The sequence below is a fragment of the Taudactylus pleione genome, unplaced genomic scaffold (genome assembly GCF_031769625.1).
Source record: "Taudactylus pleione unplaced genomic scaffold, aTauple2 ptg000113l, whole genome shotgun sequence".
In the NCBI taxonomy this organism is placed as follows: Eukaryota; Metazoa; Chordata; class Amphibia; order Anura; family Myobatrachidae; genus Taudactylus; species Taudactylus pleione.
In genome coordinates, this window is record NW_028284515.1 from 10,852,816 (window position 1) to 10,879,054 (window position 26,239).

Genomic DNA, 26,239 nt, shown 5'->3' on the forward strand with positions numbered 1-26,239 from the left:
AGGGCACTCAGTGCCGCTACACGCATGGGAAGGGAGGGCACTCAGTGCCGCTACACGCATGGGAAGGGAGGACACTGAGTGCCGCTACACGCATGGGAAGGGAGGGCACTCAGCGCTGCTACACGCATGGGAAGGGAGGGCACTCAGTGCCGCTACACGCATGGGAAGGGAGGGCACTCAGTGCCGCTACACGCATGGGAAGGGAGGACACTGAGTGCCGCTACACGCATGGGAAGGGAGGGCACTCAGCGCCGCTACACGCATGGGAAGGGAGGGCACTCAGTGCCGCTACACGCATGGGAAGGGGTTCAGCATTGCACTATGTGCAATTCCTGAATCCGGTCCACTGTCCAATGCATGTATACGCTATCACAGATTACTGTTTTGCAGCTGGATACATATTGATGCATCAGTGTTGGATTGTCGCAATTCCCCGATCCCCAGGATCAGGTTCAGCAAATCAGTCATTTTTAACATGAAGAATTTCCCATATTCCCCGATGGATTGGTGAACATAGATGGCCACTGATTGGCGTTTGGTGCCCAGCTCTAAATAAGCCCAAGAATCTACATATATATTGCCAGATTGACAAAAATTATGTTTAGAGCAAACTATATTTTAGACCATATTGTAAACATTAAATCCATGATGGTTTAAATATTCAATTGAAAAGTGGTCATTGCGATCTTTAAAACTACAAAACAAGATCATCTTTCATTTTCGATAAACATATTCAATACTACATCATTAAAACCTATGTTACTGCTAAAGACTACAATGGTTATAAATTCCTATGATAGCAAAAATGTGATTGTTAAGTACACTACTACTACTCTTATACATTGTGGTTTCTTAGTAGTCAATGATACATAAAGATTGTTCTCGTCTATCCCCATTGTGTAACCTAAATTTCTGCATATTTTTCTCTAACTCCTTTATAAAGTTTGTCATGAATACTCAAATTTACATAAAAAAACAGCTTGTGTCCAATGTTGTCACTTCTTATTCCTGCATACGGATTCGGGAAAATGCAGCTAAGATGTTTCTCTGCATGAACTTAGGGCCTGATACACAGATGTACGCTAAAGCAATCGCATCTGCATACTCTCACAGAACGCGGCTGTGTAAATATGCTAATGTTTCCAAAGCTTACCCGAGCATAGGGACGCCCACTGCTGCCTTCTCATATCCATCCGATGTCACGCACCAGCGCAAACATCGGGAACATCGATGCAGAGCGGACAGCCATGCAGCATATGCGGCAAGTCTGACCTGTCTCAGCACAGCGTCTCTCCTGACACGCAGAGAGCTTTCATGCAGCAAAGGAGATCGCAAAAGCTAATTTATGTACACCAATGGAATGGTGTTTAAACGGTCAGACACACCTGCATTTGCCTAACCCCCCACCCCGTTATCTCCCCCAAATGCTGACTACCTGTCATTCACTTTGCAAATGGATCCTCTATATGGGCATAATCACAAAACAATTACTGTGCATGTGCAGTGCGGCTAACACGCATGCGCAATGGCAAACAATCGCTCAATCTGCGTAAATATCGGCATTCTGTCCATCTCTGAATCAGACCATTGGTACCCAAAAATATATCTGGTGGCGTCAACACTTTGCTGGTGCAATTGCGGACGGGACGGCACTCTGCTCCACAATTTTATTGGCCCCCAACATAAAATCGTTCCGACGCCCCTGGTTGAGAGGTATGTTTTACTGAGGGCTCTACAGAATATTGGGGAATAAGTAATACATTATAGGAACAATCAGACACTTTACAGAACACACACATCAAGTGTCAGATGGTTCATCCTAGAAGAAACTGAAAGCACATTGTAAGAATCTGCTCTTCAGCAGAGGGTGGCTCACTGGTAAACACCTGGCTCCTGGCAACAATAGACTGTAAGCTCTTCTGGGGTAGGGGCTAACTGTACAGTGCTCCGTAATATGTTGGTGTTATCATAATAATGATGATAATATTATGACTAATAACGTTAATGATGAAGAACTCCAGGTGCTCTCTGTGAATTACACAACTAGCTGTTATATTACAATGTTGCCATTTCATCACTGTTTGTTTCACTTACATGTTTCTTTTGGCACCATATTTTGTTGCCTATTACTTTGCTTCTCTGTATTCTTATTTACAATTAATGTTAGCTATTATTTCCCTTGCTCATGATTTAGCCCATGATCTCCTCTACATTGTGGGACGTATATTGAAATCTTCTTTGACCGTTCTGAACTATAAATAGTGTGATATTATACTTTTGACATATGCATATACATGCAAAAGTTCAGGGATTCTCCCTGATTATCAGGAAGACTCCCTGAAACAGTAGTGAGTCCCTGCATAGTCCAGCAATCTCGCTGAGGCTTGAGAGGATGGACACAATGGGAATAAGAATCCAAGTCATGTTTGAGGCTGGAAAGAAGATGCAGAGTTTTAGATTATTCATTAAACAGCCCGTCTAATCACTCCATCCATGCCGTGGCACGACTCGGTAGCACAGAGTGTCTTTTCTTGCAACTTTTTCTCTTAAAATGTGTTTTATTTGCAAAGTGATGTAAATAGGATGCACAAGCAGCTTATACTGAGTAATACGATATGCGGCATGCCTATTTTGTAAGTGTTCACTAATAAAATAAATGAATAGCGCTGTGGAATTCAATTAACTGCAAATGTGCCCATATAAACACAAATGACACACAATTTATTGTGCACACAACCATACATTAATCACTAAAAATATATACTGTATATAAGTACATGAATCTTGCCTTATATGAACAGGGTACTGTACTGTAGAAGTCCTTCAAAGCACTAACGCGTTTCTTCCCATTAGAGTTTTCTTCAGAGGGGTTTATATAAGGCAAGATTCATGTACCGACCCCGCTGCTAAGTGCCATGAGCCGCCTGCTGCTTTATCTGTTACACGTTCCCTCTGCAGTGAGGAGGAGATTAAAGGACTGTGAAGCCGAGAAGCACTCCACACCAGTCCTACACTGGAGACGCCGCTGATCTAATAGCGGACAGCGGGTGCCGGCATTTGGATCAGGTCCGATGTTATACAAGAGACGCTGCTTCTAAGCATTAAAGGCAGTGATTGAAAGTGGCAGCTACACAAGCAGAAGTCAGAGGTTTGTTTTTTATTATATCTTAAAGTTGAACTGCACTATCCTGGTACAGAAATGAGTTGTCATAATACTCTTTTCCATGGTGAATATATATTATTATTTGTCACACAGTGAGCATATGGAACTGGCTAGATAACTCACCATCCGATTTTTATCAAAGAACTGATACCTACAGCTGGACGCGGCTGTTAGTTTGGGTATGGGAGATCGGCAGTCGAGATGCCGGCTGTCAGAAGACCGACAGTGGCATCCCGATGCTCAGAATCCTGACAGGGGCTAGGTAAGTATCCTAACTCTCTCCCCTTCACCCCCTAAACCTTCCCTTCCAGCATCCTAACCCTCCCTACCCCACACCCTAACCCTCCCAGCTAGTGGCTAAACCTAATGCTCCTCCTTATTGCCTAAACCTATCCCTCCCCCTTAGTGCCTAAACCTAACCCTCCCCCTTATTGCCTAAACCTAACCCTCTCCCTTATTGCCTAAACCTAACCCTCCCCCTTATTGCCTAAACATAACTCTCCCCCTTAGTGCCTAAACCTAACCCTCCCCTCTTAGTGCCTAGCCCTAACCTCCCCCAAGGTGGTGCCTATCCCTAAACTCCCCTGTCCGCAGCCTAAACTTTTGATTTGAGATGCCGGTTGTTGACATTTCGGCATCGGCATCTTAACTGATGTCTGGATTCTGGCGCCGGTTTTCTGGTCGCGGGTCGGGATTCCGACCGCCGGCTTTCCGTTTGTAGGTAAATTGACTACATCCTGTTAGGTTATGTACTTAACCATTCACATTAACTTTTATTAGAACTGGAGATTTAGATGTTTTATATGTTTTACAGCTTAGAAATCATTGATGCACCTGTTGATACTTCTTTATTTTTCAGTTTACTGATAGGATTTAATTGTTGTATCACAGTCATTTTAGCATTTGTATATGTATTTTTTATATATATTTTTTACTGATTATGTATGTTTGTGTGCATAATAAATTGTGTGTATTTTGTGTTTATTTGGACACATTTGCAGTTTATTGAATTTCCACAGCGCTGTTCATTTATTTTATTTGTGTTCTCTTTTTGGCTAGCAACCATTCTGAACAGCTGCGAGGAGTGATACATATTAAGAAACATTTGAGATTTTATGTTATTCACTCTCTATTAAGTGCCTGACGCTACTATTTCTTGCTATATTCTGTGTGTGACTGCGGCTGTATCTGCATGCGAAATGCTACATTACTCTGTCACAGCCGGTGGCACTGTAACGTAGCATTTTGCATGCAGATATAACCGCAGTCACACATAGAATATAGGCAAGGCACATCATTTTGATCAGCAAAAGCTGCCTGTGCGTCCTATTCGTATCGCTTTACGAATAAGACAAATTTTAAGTGATAAAGTCACACGAAAAGATGTTTGGTACTGCCAAGTCGCACGGCGCTCACGCAATATGTGTAATGCGACATGTAGTGCACGGAGGATAGATGTATGTGGACACATCTGAACGTAACTCATGAGTTACATCGAACTGGGCATCAGGCACCAAAATCTCTATTCTTAAAGGCTACAATCTGTGGGTCTGATTCAGAGATGTACGCTAATTCTGCCGCTGCTGCAAATTTAACGCAGCAGCTCTGCGAAAATAGCAAATGCTTGGATTTGCATTGAGACGACCATCGGCAACTTGGCAAACCCAAGTGACTGCATAGAAAGACGCAGCATAAAGTCACAGATCAGTCCATAAACCGTCCTTCTGAGTAACCCTATGGGTGTGCAGAATTGCCGCAGAAAATGAGATGCCGGAGCCATGTTTACTGCGTGTGGAAATGCAGCCGTAGTCTGAGACACTTCCCGAAAACGGTCGCAACACGCCTGCATTTGACTCGCCACACTCCATTGCCGCCCACAAGCGGTCCCTGTCTGTTGTGAATAAATCCTCATTTCGAGTGACAATGGAAATGAAACTTTAAGCGTGCGCTGATAACTGATAATCGCTCAGTGGCGTAAACATCAGCAATGCGACCATCTTTGAATCAGGTCCTTTATCCTTCAACCCCCTGTGGAGAACATAAAATGAAAAGTGTTCCACAGAATGATTTGTACAGCCTGTATTTTATACTCCGTGTTCATATGCCTCCTTATACTTCTTATCTCTATAAATAAATCTCAGTCTACCATCTTAACTGAGCTCTTCCTCTGACCCTTAGGGGTCTATTTACTAAGCAGTGTTAGGAGACAGAGTGATAAGAAAGTGATAAGGTACCAGCCAATCAGCTCCCAACTGTCATCTCACAGGCTGTGTTTGAAAAATGACAGTTAGGAGCTGATTGGCTGGCACCTTATCACTTTTCACTCTGTCTCCTAACACTGCTTAGTAAATAGACCCCTTAATCACTTATGCTGGGTACACATTAGCTGATGTGTACCCAGTGCGATCTCTAGTGCGGCGGGTCCCGGCAGGGTGGCATCATCGGCAAATACGTACACACCTGCTGATGCCGGGAGCGACAGCGGGGGCCATGCTGCATTTGGCAGCATGGCCCCTGCTGACGATATTGCCTGTTGGACCTGCATGCAGGTCTGACGGGCGATGACGATGCGTGGGAGCGCACATCTTCAGCGACATAGCGATAACACACTGCCCGATATGGACAAAATGTTGTCCCATCCGCCGGATTGGACGACAAATCGTCTAGTGTGTACCAGCCTTTAGTTCCCTGTTCTGCACTCACTCCAGTTCCAGGAAATTAGGCAATCAAATCTGATCTGAATATGCCAGGTGAAGCCCGATTAATGCCTTGTAATGGGACGGAATTCCTCACATGAATCTATGCTCCTGTGCTGCATATATAATATCCTGCCGCCTCTTTATGCAGCACATTGGCATTACATGCTATTGCTAATAATTTACAATTATACCTAGATAATGCTGTAATCATTTGGAATGAGATCCTTTTCTAACACAGATGGACCCAGTAGCATTTCATTCCATAGGTGTAAACTGATATTATATACTAGCCTGCAGCCAATCAGAATATAGATTCTGCAATACAATCTGGGCCACCATCAGCATCCCAACATTTATTGAGGTGTCGCCAGGGAAATGGACAACAGCGGGACAGATCCGGCCACTAGCTGGCCTGGCCTTGCAACGGCTGTCCCAGCTAGTCTTATAGTGGACTAGCCATAGGAGGTCCAAACCCAAACCAAGCTGCCACCTGATGCCATGGAAGACCAAGAGACTTGCTCTGTAGCATGTATTGTTTTATCTCATTACTGTTGGGAGTGGCAAGCAGGGTGGGCTGGGTGATGCTGCTTATGTGTGTGGGAGGGTTAATATTATGTGAGGTATGTCTGGTGGGGGAGGGGAGGGGGGTTAATATTATGTGAGGTATGTCTGGTGGGGGAGGGGAGGGGGGTTAATATTATGTGAGGTATGTCTGGTGGGGGAGGGGAGGGGGGTTAATATTATGTGAGGTATGTCTGGTGGGGGAGGGGAGGGGGGTTAATGTTATGTGGGGACTGGTGAATTTATTTCCTCTCCCCTTCCAGGACAGAACGCACCCTCATCTCACTTTGCTACTAACAGAAGCAGAAAGGGCCATTTTTGTAAGCATGAAATGGTGAAAGTGCAGTAAAAGGGGCATATTTCTGAATTTGTTTTTGCAGGAAATCCCCTGAAAACATCCATTTTGAGTGGATACCCACAAAATATTAAGCATCTGCAAGGTGTATGAATGGGGATCTGTGGGCATGGTAAGTATTACCCTCCCTTAGGGGTGCCTAACCCTAATACCCCCTCTAAGTGCCTAAACCTAACCCCCCTTCCCCGCTGCCTAAACCTAAGTCTCCCGGGGGGTGCCTAACCCTAACTTCCCCTCGGGGGTGCCTAACCCTAACCCTCCCTTCCCCTAGCCTAACCCTAACCCTCCAGGGGGGTGCCTAACCCTAACCTCCCCCCGGTGGTGCCTAACCCTCCCTTCCCCTAGCCTAACCCTAACCCTCCCGGGGGGGTGCCTAGCCCTAAGTCCACCCGGGAGCCCTAAACCTATCGCGGCTGCCCGCGCCTGGCCTACCTTCGTTCGGTATGCCTGGCGTCGGTCTTCCAGCGTCTGGTTAATGACAGGCGTCGAGTTTTCGATGCCTGTCATTAGTACCACGCTGGGATTAGAGTGTCTGGAAGCCGGCGGTCGGGATTTAGACGATCGGCTTCCGGACTACATCCCATCTGCAGCATAGAGCTCTGATATCTGCTGCGGTTCTTTCATATCCAACCACAAAAGCAGCCCCATAGGTTTCTAAGGAGTCAGCTAAACTGTCAAATTTACCAAGCATTCCGGGGCTTGGCCCCCATTCAGATGGCGTTAGCCCATAGTAGTCCGCCAGCCCTTACTGGCACATGCCCAGCCTGATAGTCATGTGTGTGCAGTGCGTTTGCTGGGTCCAAACCAGTGGCTATCACTTTGCTTCTAACCCTTTGCCTGTCCTGTCCCGGCACCATAAATTTGGTAATATTCATTTTCACATTGTGAGTTGGGGCGTAACTGTCATATCAAATCCATATTCAAAATGCGGATTGTGATAAATGTCCCAAAATTAGGCATTGTGTTGGTACAGGTATGTGCCCTTTTACAAGAAATGTGCTGGGTTTTGTGTCAAATGCATGAAGTTAGCATATGAAAATGACAGTGTCTGCAGGGATGTAGCATATACCTTGTCCTAATGACAAGAACTGGGACGATTGGGCCATTGCAAACTGAACATGGGTCAGGAACAAATGTGCCTCATAACATCCACACGCAAAATAAAAGAGATATCAAAATGATATTATGGTTACGGTTGGACATTGTCTGGTTTGCAGGTTGACACGGAGCATCTTTTCTTGTTCTTTAAAGGAGAGGGGGGATGGAGGGTGGTCTAGTGTTAGGCATTCCTGCTTTGTAGTTTAATTTATTCATCCAGTGACCTGATTGGAGTATTTCCTGATCTAAAAGTTGCCAGTCAGCCCCTGAACTTGGTGAGCTGGTTGTCCCAGGACTGTCAACATCATAGGATCGACTTGCATCCTACACTGGGGCGACTTGTTCAGCAAAGTACATCCCACCACTGTTCGCTCCACTGGCTGCACTGCAATAAATGTGATGCGGCCAAACGATTCTCTCCCCTTACCATATTTATATTTTGCTCAAATAAATCTAGAAAAATACCTTCTGTTTTTTGGGGAACCGTCTGTATTTTTGGTATATAATTGTTTTTCACGACTCTGAAAAAATAAGGAATAAAAATGACATATATCTACTTTAGTTGAAATAAAAAACAAAAACTGAAGTAACTTTTCAAAATCTAAACACATTACAAGTCACTATAATCATCGCATAAACTATATAGAATAGAGAGAATATATTGTTGTGTTTTATATTCACACTATAACAATAAAAGGAAAAAGAGTATTATTATGCTTAGTGAACATTAATAAGATAAAATTACTACATGCAGAACAATCATATGTTCATGAGGATGGAGGAAACCTCCAGCAGTCTCTGGTCACAGTGGAACTTAGGATGTCATGTCTGGTACCCAGCAAGATGGCCGCTATCTCCACAGGACAATTAGCAAAGATTGCCTAGTGTAGTAGAAGGTGATGGTGCTGATTCTGAGTTGCATGGATCTCTGGGCTCGATTCAGACCCACTCGCTAGATGCGTTTGCATGTAGCCAGTCTATGCAAATTCCGCGATCGCACAGCAAGGCATCAGTACGCCCACTATGTCTTAGCGTGCGATTGTGGTGTGTAACTAGACGCCCACTAGCCTGTCTTAAGACGTCCACTAATGCACGTCATCTCCAGGAAGTGTATGCAACCATCGGTAACATCGAGTACCATCGGATGCATACGCAGCACTTGTGGCTGACCATACCCTACCGCAAGCTTCAGTGTAAAATTCAGCCAAGTGACGTGTACTATGATGATGCGTCTTGATTATGCATGCTTCTGAAACAGCGTTGAGACACTCAGGCACGCCTGCGTTCGCACCTCCACTCCCCCGTTTTCATCGCCCATCCTCTGTCATCACCCACAAACAGCTTCTCCAGTCACTTATTCTAGCGAGCTGTCTATGCACAGCGAGCGAATGCTTCCCGATCGCATGGACTAGTTTGCGTACGTGCACTGCGATGCGTATGCATGCACAGATTGCAAACATCGGCTGGCTGCGTGCGAACGCAGCCTAGCGAGCGGGTTTGAATTGAGCCCTCTGTTCACTGGCACAATTACAAGTTTTGTTATACAGCGCATGGACACATGCGAATTTAGCAGAGATGAGGGATTTGGTTTTGGCTCAGATCTACGGATGGCCATTGGCGTGGTGGCCATCGATGGTTACCATCAATTGGCCCATCGGTGATTACCATCGATGGCACACAAACCATTTATGGTGAACCATCGATGGTTTGCACCCCCTCGATGGTCACCTCTGCTGCGGGCCAATGGAAAATGGGGACGGGGCTTAACGGCCATCGAAGGGAGGGGCAAAGTTCTGTCCTGCCTCTAAAAAAACAACAACATTGGAACTTGCTCATCTATCGATGGCAGAGAACCATTGGTTCTCTGACATCGATGGCAAAAGTAGTTTACATCGTCCAGCAACCATCAATGTTTTGGAAACATTGATGGTCGATGGCCATCCCTACTCGGATCTTCCTGCCAAGTTTGGATCTCAGGACGAGGCAAAACCTCACCGATCATGGACATCTCCTCACAGAGCTGACTGGGATGAAAAGCGCTAGGCAGTCCATTAACCATCTCCCAGTGACAATTCAGACCTGATCGTAGCAGCAGGACTGCCCCACTATATCGGGAAGTTGGGAGGTAGGTGTGTACTGTACATCTCCAAAAAAAGCCTTATCCAGCATTTATTTTTTGTTTCTATAATCATTAAAAAATATATTTTTTTGCACAGCTCTGCAAACGTAAGGGCACACGTGCTTTCATTTGTACTTTGCAATGAACACCCTAACTTGTCCCCTCCTCTCAGTCTAATGGCAATTATTTTATTTTATTTAAAAAAACGAGGCCGCAGGCGTTATCCCACCCACTGGAGGGAGATGTTGGACCCACCCGCTGCGGAATATGTGTGCGCTATATAAATAACTGGTAATAATAATAATAATAATAATAATAATATATGCAGGCAACAGGTACACTTTAAATAATTTGAGGCAGTTAATGGCTAAAGCTGATCTATTTAGTGTAGTAAATGTGCTTTTACTTGCTTTTTTGGGCGCATACTGTAGATAAACCAATAGAATAACCATCCTTACAAGCATGTTAGAATAAGTGATATTTCAGCATTGCACAAGAGCTGATATAAGACCAAAACAGGAAGAAATGTGTATAATTGTGAATTCCAACCCATCTGCTAATCTGAATGATGGTCGCCAGCTTTAGATCAGACCACATGTCTATCAAGTGCATAGACCACATTTTACCGCTGTCATGTCTATCAATAACCAGATGTTAGCTATTATAGAAATCAGTCAGGGTTTTTTTAGAAACGCTCAATGTGAGTCTCACCTGCAACAGAGCCTTTGTGTGTACACTCTATGCAATGCATGTGCTGTAGGAGTTTTTAGGCAGGGGCGCCAAAGGGGGGGTACTAATCACCCGGACCCGGACTTGATGGAGCCCCGTCACCTGACAGCGGCAGCAGCCTGTGTCTCTCCTGCTTTTCAGAATGATATATTTAAATTATATTAAAAAGATGTGGCAGGCATCCATTGGTTTGTGACTGGCCAAAGAGCTTTTTCTTTTTGCGCACAGTCCTACTGTCACTGCACTGTCACTATTAGTACACAACAGGAATGAGACTTAACCAAGCAGTATTTTAGGAGAAAAATGGAAAGTTAGAATAATGAAGGGGTTGGGTCGCTGCCACACTTCCAGAAGAGCCTGCAAAAGGTCACAAGTAACATTTCTTACAGAGATATTAGTTTATTAAGTAATAGCTTAGCTGTATGCAGGATGGACACTTAGGTGTATTTGTGCATAATAAAGTTTAATGCACACTTGCAAAATTTACAGCATATTTTCCTACTCTCCCAGAATTTCCGGGAGAATCCCAAATTTTGATGAGTTCTCCTTCCCACCTTCCCAATGCAGCAATTTGCATTATCATAATACAGCTCCCTTTTCTTCATGTCGCAAATTGCTGCATTATGCAGTAGTGGGCGGGGTTGTAATGACGCAAATCGCATCTTCACATCCTCTACATCTACTTCCTGTACCTTCCCCGTTGGGAATTTGGATTTATTTTTGATGGCGAAGTAAACGAACTTAAGAGCAGGAGCATCGGAACGATTTTATGTTGAGGGGGGCATTATATAACTTCATTTTGGTGGCACTCCCCCTCCACCCTCCCTCCAACTTACCTGTTGCTGGGCAGTGGGCACAAAGGCACCAGAGAAGCAGGAATCAGGGACTGGAATATCTAATAATGAACAAGATTTTGGCTGAAAATCCTATAATGATACTATATGTATTATTGCGGGGTCCAGTTATATTTACATATGCTCATCATCTCAAATAAAATGATTTTCTGCCAAGACAATTAACTCAGAATATATCAATTCCAAAGTACAACAAATAAGAGATTCACAACGATGTACAATTTGGGAATATCACAGCTAGTGTTTCATTATAAGTTATACATCAGTACCTCATGAAAAGATTTGTGAGAATCTCCAAATTTTGAATGGGATCTGCCAGGAGATGAACCTCCTTCAAATAATCTGTCAATTCTGTCATCATAGCTGTATTGATTGGAAAGATCAGACATGTTGCCTGAAGATATAGGTCTTCAAATGAGATGTTCTGCTTAGACCTGTGCTGGCAGAACTGTCAGCTGAGACACTGCCTCGATTGCAGACAACGATGGCTCCTGCAATAGATGAATATGGGTTGCTATTAGGGAAATAGAGGGAGTGTCATGTTTCTATGGGGACGGAAACACTACCTGTCTTTATACCTTATTGTTGTAGAAACATGTCACTATGTGTGTGATGCTGGTAACGCTGATCTTCATTCACACAAAATAATCATTTACTATTATTTATTTATTGCCTGCCAGTCTTCTGCTTGCTGCTATGAGACTAGGAAGGGCGGGAAATCTTATTATGCAGCAGTACAGGCCTACATTTTTCCATAGGCTGAGGTAGCCTTCCTTGGTTGGCTGACAAAAACCCTGATGTCTAAGTATAACTAGTGGGTCCTGGGCAGTTATATGTACTGTAGTCTCCTGAACGGTCACCACCTGGGTCTGCATGCATGGTGTGTTTACTCATTTACAAGGCAGGATTCCCTCCATGATGGATGTATGCGACTGATTCAGAGGTGGATGCATGTGCCGCGGCTCCTGTCGCATCGTGTTGTTAGCTGCAGCCTGATTGACAGGGTGGTAACGGGGTGCATTTAAAGTAAAAATAAAAAAGGCATGTCGTCTCCATTCTGGGGAATGCCGAAGCCAGCGACTGCTGATACAGATTCACCTACACATATAACAAGGGTAATGACACAGGTGTTTCTAGTAACGGTTGGCTGCTCATGTTTTATCCTTACGTGTCTTTTAAATAGCAGATGACTGAACCGAATGAAATTCTTTTAATGAATTAGGGGTCTAGTTACTAAGCAGTGTTAGGAGACAGAGTGAAAAGTGATAAGAAAGTGATAAGGTGCCAGCCAATCAGCTCCCAACTTTCATTTTTCAAACACAGCCTGTGAGATGGCAGTTGGGAGCTGATTGGCTGGCACCTTATTACTTTCTTATCACTTTTCACTCTGTCTCCTAACACTGTTTAGTAAATAGACCCCTTAATCTGCTATTTATCCCTTATTGTTATTGCAAGTGATCCAGGCAAACTCAGATCTATGGATGTTATTTCATCTTTACTTTATGCTGGAATTTCCAATAATGTAATATACTTAAATATATACATAAAACATTAGTTTTCTGCCACCTCTGACGCAGGAGAGAAATGTATGTGCTAACCCCAACCAAAGCCGTGTCCTGACAATATAAGCTTAAAGAGCCCATATACATTAGTTTCTCTGATTCCCTAAACTGACTGGAACAGCCGATCGGAAATGATCGCCATTCTGTCGGTGAATCGCGGAAATTCTTCATGTTCTAGATCCTAGATTTGCCAATCCAGATCATATTTTGGTTAGAATCGTCAAATCAAGGAAATCCAACATGTTGGATTTCACTGATGCCCCAACCCGGGCATCTGAGGATCTGGGAATTCCGACAATCTGTCTTTGTTAAAAGGCCGCACATTACACCTCCTCCTCCATGCAGTGCAGGGGCTGTGCAGCCTATTGCTATACCCTCTGCCCGTCCACAGCCGCTGCTCCACTGACGCTTCTCAAATGTCACACTGGCGCATCTGAAATGTTTTTTTTGGAGGGGGGGGATGCCACACTCTATTCCGGCGCTTATGATTGTAAGCCCTAACGAGCAGGGCCCTCTCTACTCTCTGTCTGATGTTTGCACATCCTTCATCAATCTTGGCCCTACACATTTTCTTTTATATGCGACTGTATTTTGTATGACTTGTATTTTGTAACCAGCGTCAGTTCTTACCTGCCTCCTGAGGAAGGGCTGTCCAGGCTGCAGCATCCGCCAGCCACGGTCCGGGCCCTATACTTTGTGCATGTGTGAAAAAAGAACGGGGGGAAAAAACACACACAAGTCTTGCGCTTGTACATTAAAAACGGCACTGGCTGCTAGGGACTGCATCAGCTGCTGCCCAAAGAAGCTGCAGAGGGCTGCTATAATAAAAGCAGAAGAGACTTCCCATTGGAAGCCCTCTGTCTGCTAATGGGAATCCACACTGCCTCTCCCTGGGAATACCTGTCTGCAGTGTGATTAGCAATGGGAAGATACTTCTGCTTTTATTATAGCAGCCACAGGAGGAAGGTAGGAACCGTCACGGAAGAGTGGTGGATTTTACTGGGGGGCTGCCAATAGGTAAAATCCGCCACTGCTTGTAACTCTGTTTTGTCGCTTTACAAATCATCGATGCTGATGATGTGTGTAAGTCACCTTTAACCCCTGCAGAGCACCTGCAATCCAGCACCACATCTCCAGAAAGGACCGCCTGGGAGGATACACCAACGTCAGGCCGATCTTCTTGTACTTACTTGTAAGTTCCTACTATACTCCCCCACTTGAAGTGCAGGTAACACCTGGATTTCACCACACTAGTTTCCACATCTATGGAAAGACATCGGCCCTTCACACTAAGGGCCCAATCCAGAGGTTCCAAAACTTTTTTGAATTACGGCGCCCTAGTGTATCAGTATTGTTTTCACGGCACCCCTAAGCCAAAAGTTTGTTATTGAGAAATTCAGAAACAAATGTAGTGAAGTAGTAAAGTGAAGTAAATTGTGCTCCCTTGTCATCCTTAGGGTCAGTTATGTGGTGATGGACAGGTTTGTGCTGATGTTTATCCTCATATTTACACTACATTGATCATAAAGAATTTGATTTGGTGCTGGACCACCAACCTTAGGTGCCGCGGCACACAGTTTGGGAACCACTGGCCCAATCCAATTAGAGCTGAATCCCCTTGCAGCACGAGTAAGTACGGCTGTATGTTACACATATGGTACCACTGAACTCGCACATTTTTGTTTGCAGCCCCATAGGGCTACTGTACGTACAAAATTGTGAGAGTCCGGGGTGAGATCGAGCAGCAGAGCCAAAGAGGGTAAGGCCAAAAAGGGTGAAAGAAAAGTCATCCCCTAGGTGGGGACTGCAAAGACACATTCCGCGACCTGATGAGTTTCTGCGCTTACGTGAAACCTGTCCTCCATTTAAAATTGTCCCACAAGCCAATAGGTTTAACTGTGGCAGCACCGATATTCTAGCCTGCTAGTATCGTTAGATGTATTAACATCTCATCTGCAGGAGTGGATGAGTGAAAACGGCACATCATACATCTACCCCCATTTATCTCTATGCATACTGGGCCTGATTCAGAGACGGACGCTAATGCTCTTGCAACTGCATTCTCTCAAGGATCACTGTTGCTAAAATATGCTAATACCTTCCAAAGCATAGCCGAGCATGGGGACTCCCGCTGCTGCCTTCTAATATACGTCCGACGACGTGTGACAGCCTGAACATTGGTACCATCGACGCACAGCAGGCACTCACTCCACATGTAAGGCAAGTCTGACCAGCCACAAGCACTGCAGCTCTCCTGACACGCAGAGAGCTCTCATGCTGCACTGGAGAAAGCAGTGGCTAATTAATGCATGGCCATTAAACGGCGTATAAACAGTCAGACATACCTGCGTTCTTCTAACCAACCCTACAATTCCAACCCCAAACGCTGACTACCTGTCACTCACTTCGCGAGTGGATACTCTATATGGGCGTGATCACATTGCAATTGCTGCATTCACGCATGTGCAACAGCAAACAAACACCTGTCCTGCGAAAACATCGGCATTGCGTCTGTCTCTGAATCAGGCCCACTGTGACAAAAACACTGGAAAGGTTGTCTAAGGGAAATATATATGCTCCAGGTTATTAGCCTCTCTAAGGTAGACAGAAGGTGACTAGCAGACCACCAGATGAAGCTGATAAAGGATATGTCAGTCTCTGTAGTCAGTCTCTCATTGCCTTGGGAACAGGTCAGACGCCGTGCGAGACTGTCCAATGTTTTAAAGTTGCCATAATTTAATAGGCAAAATAAACCTGTTTAGACTTTTAAATGACTGCTACTTTAAAACATCGGTCACCATCGTTAATTTAAAAAAAAATATAAAAAAATCAAGTTAATTATCAATGTTTGTGAACTATCGATGGTCAGTCCCTAGCCTCTCCCAGCACTAAATGGACAATCTTCCATGCACCGCTGCTCTGCTATATAGAGAGTAGTGGTGACAGAATATCCCACCCAACTAGGGGCATCTTAAGAGAGGAGGGGGCCAGTGTGCATTCCCCATCAGGGGCCCCTCCTCTCTCCCTGGCGGCCGACTGACGCGGCTGGCCGGTCACCGCAGCATCAGTAGACTCTGGACAATAGAGTGTGCCCAGAGTGTACGGCGCATGCTCAGATCGCCAGGGAAATGTGCATGTGCAAAACGCCGGAAAAATAGTGCCCATTTTCCGGCATTTTGAGCAGGGCAGAGACACCCGACGTGGGACCTCGGAGAGGCAAGTTTTAGATAATATGGGTGTAGGCTGTGCGGTGTGGGCCCCCACTGGACCCAGGGGCCCGTGTGCACCGCACACCCTGCACCCATTATAGATATGCCCCTGCACCCAACCTCTCTACCCCGCGGGACCCTGTGGCCTGCGGGTAGCATGATGGAACAGTGCCCAAAAAGCCAGACTGTCCCGTCAGAATTGTGACAGTCGAGGGGGTATGCCTACCACTGCAGTATCTACTGGCATGCACTTAGCCCCAGGTGACAGAAAGCCTAGCTTCACCTCTGCTGTCAGCAAAGCTGGGTACACACCTAACAGATATAGCTGCAGATGATGGTTGTTCATAGTCCAGTGAGGTAAATGGCCGGGGAGGCACTGGCTAGTAACAGATCCAGATTTACACATACATATATAAACCCGAGGGTTCATGTGGGCGTTATATAAAGGTGCAGCAGTATATAGTGCTGGAAGTTGGTGTGTTTTGATCAGGGATGTGCAGAAAAGGTAGACAGGGGAGGCAGAGCCTCACCTGCCAAACACTTTTTACTCCAGAGTTTTGACTAAAAATGATTAGAATACAAAGAAGATATTTATAATATTCTCTTCACATTTTTCTTATGTTTAGTCAAATCTTTGTAATATACTTAAATATGACAGGAAAGGTTCTGCCTCATCTCATTGGTTCATACACACTTAACCATCATCCATCATCTGTCGCAACCCAACACCCCGCGGCTTCTACTGCTAGTGTACAGGCGGTCGTGTGCTCGCTTGTACACACAGCATGATGCCCCGATAGATATCTGCAGATATATTGGGCATCGGCTGTGCAGCAGAGCTGACGCGATAAGAGCTGACGCGTTATGTCTGTGAACGACGTTGTTCACAGACATATTGCTGGTACACACACACAAGATACATTGGCCGATCAATTGAGCAGCCAATATATCTGCCAGTGTATACCCAGTATTACATTACACGACTGATGTCTCAGGGCTTAATAAAAAGGCAACTTTGTGGTTAGTCAGTTGTTGGAGAACTATAAATATCAGCAAGGCAGCCCTGCCAGCTTCAGGCTTGGCTAACCGGTAACTATATTGTTGACGAAACATGCTGGGACTTGTAGCTACACAACATCCGGAGTGCCACAGGTGACATCCCTTTTACAGCATGTCTTCAGCAACTTGTGACACGATCGTCCCAGCGATATAATCGTGCCCATCATATCGGTGCAGCGTGAGTGTTATGTCATTTACCAGGAAGCATCGGTCTCCGGAGGGCGGGATAACCCCTGTACCCCCGCCCTCCGGCCGGCTGAGCACACCCCCATCACCCGGCTCCGCATGCTCAGTAAAGCCCGGGCTCCACCACGAGGGCTGCAGCTGCATCACTGACACCCCCTCTGGGCTTCCTCGTCCTTTCTCCGCTCAGATCGCTGCAGCTAGCCATGCCGGGCCAGGTCCTCAGCGGGAAGGTGCTCTCCGGGTGAGTGCTGCGGTGGCCACAGGGGGGCAAGGCAACACAGCAGGGGGGAAACACGTGTGGTGCTGGGTCCTATATGTAATTATCTGACAGTTCAACAGTTGTCCAGCAGATAAGGGGTTAAACCCCTCCTGTCACGCTGCAGCCCTTTACTTGCTGCTGCTCTTGCTGGACTTGAGCATTCACAAAACCCAGTTTTGGTGAGAACTTATGTTGCTGGTGTCCCCAATGGTAAGGGTTAACCAGCTTTCTCCTCCCCATGGCTGGGATTAAATCCCTCCAGTGACCCTGTACTCTAACTCTGTTGCAAGAACTTTGTCCTCTGTTGCAGACTGGTGTTGCTGGTTGATTATCTGCAAACTACGTTGGTCTTCATGCTAGTGAAATTAAAAGGGACAGGAGACAAGTTTGTCCCTAATCTGATCCTGTGATCCTCTGTGCTGCAGGAGGTGTCTGATTTATAAAATGAGGCTAATCAGTGCTATTATTGATCATCAGAAATGAAATTTTGCCGTCACTATGTAGAGTTAATGTAAGGATGTCTGGGCCCTGCTGACTCCTGTGGTTCTCAGAAAAGACCCTCTGGGCAGGAAACTCTTAATTTTGGCCATCACATGAATAGCCATTGTACAGGCTTCACGGTTCACTAATGTCATATGACTGCTGGGTAACTGTGAGTATTGCAGATCTCTCCAGCGCTATTTTAATACAGTGGAATTTAATGCAGATAAGGTACTTATTATTGAGAGTCTCATATGAGTCTCATGAGACCCATTTGTCTTGTGCCACATGTGTGGACAGAATAGAGAATTCTAGAGACTTATAGCGGTATTCAATATGAAACGTAAACTTCGCCGTCTATGCGGGTCGAAGTTTTTGCCGCACATCGTAACTTTTGCAGGCGAAAAAGTATCTGTCACGCCCCCAATTATACACGTATTCAATATGAAATCGTCGAAAACGGCACCCGGCGAAAGTGAAATCAGCGAAAACTTTGCTGATTTTTGGGGAAATGACCCTAACACCCCCAAAAAGATGCTCTGACATGGGGGATCACTCTGGATACCCCTGATTAGCCCTGCTGAAGGTTTTTGGGGTCTTTAAACGGGCTCAATAGCTGCTGTTATGGGGATTTGGGAAGGTGGTGAAGAATAGTATTTAGAAGTTTTTTTTGCAGAAAATAAGTAGTCCCAGCAAATTTGGGGTTCTCGAAAATGGGAGTGAGCATATTTAAAAGTTGCTAAAGTGAAGTTTTAAAAAACTTGAAAAATCCACCTGCCGCAAACACCTGCAATGAAAAAAACACCTGGGGCATACTTGGGGACCCCCCTAGATTGTAGTTCACTAGTTTTTAACTTTATACCCCCCATTTTTTTTTCGCCCCCAAAATGAAAGTGCTTTTTTGGGAGTCTCCTGAGGTTTTAAAAAAAGAAAAAAAAAAAAAATTGACACAGTTTACCTTTGGGGGACTGTCTGAAGGTTGCAGGGTGGATTCCAAAATGTTGCACCCCAAAACCCCAATTCTGCACTTTTTTTCACCACCCATTCCCTGGTGATACTTTTTTGCAGGGTCGAATGCAATATACTTTTCGCAACGGCGAAAAGTTTTCAAATTGAATACGGTGTAAAATTAAAAGCGGCGAAAATTACGTCATCCGAGCGGTGTTTTCACTCCATGTTGAATACCCCTATTTGTGTACTCCCTAACTACAATCTACTCTATGCATTCATTAGGAGATTTAAAAAAAATAATTGACCCCACATATTTAGGGGCATATTCAATTTGCAGCGAAAAGTCAGTTGGCGGATTTTTTGCAGTCATCGCAGGTTTCAGGGTAAAAAAGTTATCGCGCTCGTCCCCCCTGTATTCAATTCCAAATCGGCAAAAATGGCACCCAGCGAAACCTAAATCGGTGAAAAGTCCAGTAATTGTTGGGGAAATCATCCTGACACCCCCCCTAAAGATGCTCTGACATTGTGGTTCATTGTGGGTACCCCCGAATAGCCCTGCAAATGGTATTTGGAGTCTTTAAATGGTCTCAATAGGTGCTATTTAGCGTCTTTGAGCAAGTGGTGAAGAATAGTATTTACCACTTTTTTTTGGATAAATAAGTAGTACCATCAAATTTGGGTACATGAAAATGGGTGCAAGCATATTCAAATTTCGCTAATGTCAAGCTTTAAAATGCACAAAAAAAGCACCTTCAACAAACGCCTGCAATCAATAAAACATCTCCCTCATACTTGCAGACCCCCCCCCCCAAAAGCTATTTCGCTAGTTTTTAAATTTGTACCCCCACTTTGAACTTTTTTCCCCACATTTTCAAAGTGCTTTTTTTGGGGTGTCCTTTGTTTTTTTTCTAAGAGGTTTTTTTTTACGCAGTTAGCGTCAAGTGGGGTGCAGAGTGGTTTCTGCACCCCAAAACCGCAATTCTGCATTTTTCTCTGCCGAGTATTCATAAGCAAAATGTTTTTGCCTATTTATATTGCATTGCGTTTTCGCAATGTAACATTTTTTTTTTCTGAATTTCTCAAGAAGAAACTTTTGCCCGTGGGGGGTGCCATGAAAAATATACCGATACTCTACTCTAGTGTAATTCAAGAATGTTTGAGAACCACTGCGCTAGTGGACTGGTCACTGCCTAGCAGGGTCTGCCAATGTGGCACAGCCATTCCCTGAACACGATGTGGCCATGGCTCCTTCATTCTAGTGTCCAGCGTTTCTCTTGGAAGCCTCTGCAACTATGTTAGTCATATTCTTACCTTGCAATATTCTTTGCTGGTGTGAACGTTGTAGGTTGTTTTATCCTTGGGGAGAACACTAATGACAGGTGCTCTGACATTAGTGCAATTGTTAACAATGACACAGCTTAAAAAGGAAGATGTAATAATACTTTGAGAATAAAGAACATGTTTACTGTGACTACAAACTGGGTCACATGACTAGGTGGCAGGAAATCTGTGTAGTGTTGGCTGCATACATATGTACCAGCTTCTCTGATCAGCATCTGGGTTTCCAATTGGGGGCCAAATGTAATAGCCCACGATTTCCAGGAGCCAACGCACTTCCGGCAAGATAGTCACTAAGTTTTAAATTTATCCTGGTATTTCCTTTAAACTAATTACCATCGCGCCGGCCTCCGTAAAAGGCGGGCTATTAGGTTTAGCCGAGGATCTTAAACAGTCGAGCTCGCTCTTCCAGATCCACACACTATGGTGTTGGATCTATTTTGTCTAAAATATATATATATATATATATAATTATTTTTTTTTTTTTTCACTTACATGAGGTTTTAAAATAAAATATTATCTGTGTGGTTCCACTTTTACACATTTTGCTGAATCTCATTTTGCCAAGTGCTTTATACTATGTGTCGGTAACGTTGCTTGTCTTCTGCATAACTTGCTTGTTGCAGACTGGTACGAGAGCGCCTGAAGAATGAAGTTACGGCTATGCAGGAGAAGTACGCTGGCTTCTCTCCTGGACTGGCGATTTTGCAGGTTTTTAATTTTCATACAATTTATTTATTAACATACTCACTCACTGTCCGGTTGGTGGTCTCTGGATTTAATAAATTTTTCTGCTTCTTGCTATATGTCTCTCCTTTAAATCACTTTATTTTATTGTTATGACTGATTTGTAGATTGTTACTTTGGGCAACCCTGAAGAAAAGTTGCTGTTTTTACTATCAGAGCTTTTTATCTATAGAGTGCCTCATAGGGATAAGCAATGAAGTGGTCGCTATAGCTTGTAGAAGCGAGCAGTGATGGCTCGCGTGCGGGGGAAGTAGGACGCAAAACTGCGTTCAAAGAGCCAGTACCCACAAAGATGGTGGACAAACGGTATCATAGTGACTGATGGGGGAAGGGAAGATGGGAACAAAGGTGCATTGAGGGCAGGGATAGTGCTAGGAATGTAGAAGGAGGGAAGAGTCCTGCCAATGAGGAATTAGATGCCGCAAGTGTAAATGAGGAATTAGATGCCCCGAGATTAGATGCGGCAAACCTTCTTTCCTTCCAGTAAAGTTTGAATTAAATGTAACTGATAGTGAAAACTTGTTTTATCTTTTATAGTTTTGTCAAATCTTTCACAGAACCTTTTAACATGGAGAATTCTAAGCATGAAATGTTGATTTACTGTAATATATATCATTGCATCAGATGCGTTTACTCATACCTTCCAACATTTAGGAGTAGAGAATCGGGTCAGGGGGCATGTGAGTGCACTTTGGGGGGGGGGGGGGGTACGTCATAGTGAGCATGTCCTCCTGCTGGGCGTGCGTTTAAAGCAAAATAAATCATAAACAGGGTAATACCTTCCCACCCAAATCTGGACAAGTTCGCTTACCACGAGGTTGTCCCTCTGGAATCGGGTTGGAGGGGAGATGGGGTTTGCTTACTGTCCGTTGCGGTGTTGAATCTCTCATTCCGTCTTGTCCTTTAATGGTTGGTTATTCTACAGATTGGTCTTGTAACTTTGTCTCTTTACCTCCCATTCTTGTGAAGCTTTATTGTGTGTGTGTGTGTGTGTGTGTGTGTGACCGACCGAGAGAGACCGAGACACCTTCTTTTCTGTTACTGTACATGGTGTAACCTCACTTTGGTTGATCTGTCTTTTTTTTTTTTCTTTTCCCTTTCCCTCATAGGTGGGAGACAGAGACGACTCTAATCTGTACATCAGTGTGAAGCTAAAAGCTGCTGCAGAGGTAATTTCGTTTTCTTAGTTTTAAAAAAATCTGTCTTCACAATGAAGGCAAAAGTAAAAACTCTTCAATAGTAGAATTGAGCCAATAGGTTGGCTGAATTAGAATGTGTAGAGTGTACGGTATTGTATTTGTTTATTTTTATACAGGTGAGTTAGTATCACAACTGACCTGCACTAATGTTGTATTAGCCCTCCTTACCTATGACTCCTGAATTGTGGGGAGTTCTCCTTGACTCCTCAGTTTGCCAGCTTTCATAAATTAAGCTGTCAAGGCCCGTCTGCTTCACTAGGTAAGTAGGTAAGGATTTGACTCTAATCATGGCACTGCCCTCTGCTGGCCAATGGCACAAATTGCAGCATTGTGCAGAGATACCAGGCTTGCTGTCTGTGACTTACTACCTGCCTCCCTTTCCTATCTGTCCCAGTCACATGCAGCCCTGCACTTACTAACATACTTGCAGCAGTGGACAAGACACATCAACTCCTGAAATATTCTAAGCTGTTTTAGACATTATGGTGACCAATTGGCTAGAAAACTAGGTGTATAATGGACAAGCGGGAAATTCAGCACTAATCATATGCACTTTATAGGCTGTTTCCCCTTTTAAGTAATGAGGTTTTAAGACCTTTTTAGGCCTTTCAATTCTGCACATACTATTTTTAATAGTGAACTTTGTGCTTCGATGGTTTCTCGTTACAAGAAGCCCTAAACATTATGGCATTATATTTCGTTTACTGCATAGTGCATAATGGTTAGTAAATCTTCCGTTCAAACTGGTAGGCTAGAGGGCTATAATTATACCGGAGGTTTTCCGCAGAGGTCACTGTTAGGGGGTCATGATGACTGGGCAATTAATGTGAAAATGCATCTTGAACATAATTGTCAAAAATCATCTAGTGCTCACTGAGTCCTAAAACTTGATAGACGTGTCCTGCACCTATGCTTAATACGCCATGCGGTGTGAGGGAGCCGCCAGGTCTTGTGCATCTCTGCTTGCGCTGAGCATATATTTTTTTTTTTGGGCCAAAAATGCGTCTTAATTGCAATGTGATGCGACCAAGACTCATCAAGAGACAGCACTGATTAATTTGATATGTGGCACTTGTATATCTGTGTGCGACTGAGTCTGTAAATGAAGCACAATGGAACTTGGGGTTGAAAAAAAGCCATGGGCGCGCATCGTAGCACTTGGTGTACAGATTTAGACTCAGTCGCACACAGATATACAAGTGTCACACATCAAATTAGTCAGTGTAGTCTCCTCTTACTCTTAGCAACGCAAAAACGACGTTTGGTGCAAGCAGTCGCACGGAATCTGAGAGGGGATATTTGCCACGACTTGAGCAACAGTGTATGAGGACACATCTCTGCATCATGATACAAGCTCTAGAAGACCTCCTCTTGGGACTTAGGTCCAGACTTTGTCTTGGCTATTCCAAAATATAAATTTTTATTTTCAGCTGGTCAGTTATAGATCTATTAGGATGTTTGGGATCATCGTCCTGTTGCATGATCTAGTTTCAGCCAAGCTGAATACTCAAACGAGGGATTCTTGCTGCACTGAATAACTGTGGTCTGGTGTCTGTCGAACAGAAATTCCCCCTGATACTTAAGTTTACAAATGTAACTTTTACCGTAATGACTGGTGTGTCTGGGTGTAGCGTTTGGGTTCTGGTACCGTGGTGCATAACTATAGACTCAGGGTTCGCAAAATAGTCGCTATAGCGCGTTTTTCAGCGCTACAGAAAACTGGGGACCCACTTTTTAAATCTCATCGGGTCCTGCAGGATGCGCTGGCGGATCCCAGCGTGACGGCGTCTCCCTCCCCAATCCCGGCGCGGCGGCCTCTCCCCGGCCAATCACGGCGCAGCCTCTCCCCTGCCAATCATTTTGACTATAAGGAAACTGCAGAGGGCACTCACCACCAATGCAACATATACATATATAGATAAAGTTGCTGTTTTGGTCCAGCACAGTGTGTTTTTCTCAGGACACCGACATCAGGCTATCGTCCCAGGTATTACTATCTTACTTAACTGCTGCTTTTAGATGCCACTTGATGGACCACTGGTTAGCTTGACAACACACACTGCATCATCACGCAGGGCAACAGCGTGCACTCCACCTTGGAGTGTATTTAATAGAGGTGTCGGGTATTACATATCACTGTATGGGGGCCTCCTAGCTTCCGTGTTTTTCACCTTGAAATGCAAGGTACAGAAGAAATAAGGGACCAAAAGTACTCAAATTTCACTTTTGCAAACTACAATTTGCATATAATATAATATAATATAATAAATATAGGCTAGATAGTTTGAAAAAAATTCCAGTAGGGCCCTAGTTTAAACTTATTGATTGTCCTATGTAATCCTTAAGGGTAAAGTACCATGACACGATGGCAATACATAAAGGAATGACACACAAAATAAAAGCAATAATACACAAAAAAGGCACAAGAAAAAAAAAATAATGAGTAGGATAATATTAAGGCCACTAGTTTATATAAAACACCGCCACTAGTACTGCCTGCCCCTAACTCCCTCCTTGCCCCCCAGTACTGTGCCAGCTGCTATCTACCCTTACCCCCTCCCTACCCAAAGCACTGCCTGCTCCTAGCCCCCTCCTTGCGCCCCCCCCCCAGCACTGTCAAAACTGCTGTCTGCCCTCACCCCCCATAATATGTGATTGGACCCAGAAACGGTGGATTAGGACCCCAATTTTGTAAAGTGATGGGTCCCTGGAACCCACAATTCTTTTTGATCACTGAGACTGATCTCTGGCTGACTACGCTGTGATGACCACTTCTGGGATGATGGTCACCTGGCTTATCCCTCTGTAAATAAGCCTTCCCACTGTAGAATGATGGACTGAAGTTGTTGCCCATATAACCATTTCCAGAGTCTGCACCGAGATTAAAGAAGAGATTGTGACTGAGTCTTTTCTGCCTGGCACAATGTTGGCAAAACTGGGAATTCCTCAGACCAAAGTTCTAAAGGTTCTTTAAATAGAGGTGGTGGCACTTCCTGTTGATCAAATAACAAAGTTCTTCCTTATCGATGCTTTTTGACAGAGGGTGTGTTGACTTCTCATTTTGTTGTTGAATAAGTGACACCGTGTGATGTGGGACCCTCCCCCATGGAATCGATTTATCAAACTTCAGTACCTGGTAAATAATAATTTGCCAACCTCTTTGTCTCTTATAGAGCCATCCTGCACCTACATCACTATATAGGCAGCATTTTCATTTGTAATACTGCAGGACAAATATTTCAAGACTTCTTGTGATTTATGGGTGCGTGTTAATAATGTATTTACGTATTTATTTTTAGATTGGTATTAATGCCAGTCATATCAAGCTGCCGAAGAGCGCAACTGAAACGGAGGTAAGTGCAACGGACTGGATATTCCATCTGCCCAGCCTGCAAAGCAAACATAATGGGGGTGGTGACTACATAATGTCAATGTCTGATCATGAAACAAACTCTTCGGGTGCCACCTACCACCACCCCCCGCACCATTGTTTCCAGTACTGATGGTATCTATTTTGTAGGTGCTGAGCAGGATAAAAGCTATTAATGAGAACCCCAACTTTCATGGATTGATTGTTCAGCTGCCTCTACAATCTGATCACAAAATTGATACAGAAAAGGTCACGAATGCGGTGTCACCTGCCAAAGATGTGGATGGGTGAGCCATTGTGT

The 26,239-nt window shown here is 44.4% G+C and overlaps 2 protein-coding genes across 3 annotated transcripts in view; one reads left to right on the forward strand and one right to left on the reverse strand.

Annotated features, from left to right (window-relative positions):
* Window positions 1–13,797, reverse strand: part of LOC148525094 (coiled-coil domain-containing protein 170-like) — an 89,419-nt gene extending 75,622 nt beyond the window's left edge. Inside the window, exons 1-3 of one of the 2 annotated variants that reach the window (XM_088471324.1) lie at window positions 13,771–13,797; window positions 11,848–12,069; window positions 8,342–8,397 (exon numbers count right to left, since the gene is read on the reverse strand). In XM_088471324.1, coding sequence (XP_088327450.1) covers window positions 8,342–8,397; window positions 11,848–11,967 — 176 coding nt within the window. In that variant the 5' untranslated portion in view covers window positions 11,968–12,069; window positions 13,771–13,797. Of the gene's footprint in view, window positions 1–8,341; window positions 8,398–11,847; window positions 12,070–13,770 lie in introns of those variants that run through there. The other variant, XM_088471325.1, reaches the window with a different exon arrangement.
* Window positions 13,798–17,646: 3,849 nt separating this feature from the next.
* The window catches only part of MTHFD1 (methylenetetrahydrofolate dehydrogenase, cyclohydrolase and formyltetrahydrofolate synthetase 1), a 74,356-nt gene continuing 65,763 nt past the window's right edge, over window positions 17,647–26,239 (forward strand). Inside the window, exons 1-5 of the mRNA XM_088471238.1 lie at window positions 17,647–17,835; window positions 21,249–21,333; window positions 22,479–22,538; window positions 25,868–25,921; window positions 26,089–26,225. Of these exons, the coding sequence (XP_088327364.1) occupies window positions 17,798–17,835; window positions 21,249–21,333; window positions 22,479–22,538; window positions 25,868–25,921; window positions 26,089–26,225 (374 nt within the window). The 5' untranslated portion in view covers window positions 17,647–17,797. The remainder of the gene's footprint in view (window positions 17,836–21,248; window positions 21,334–22,478; window positions 22,539–25,867; window positions 25,922–26,088; window positions 26,226–26,239) is intronic.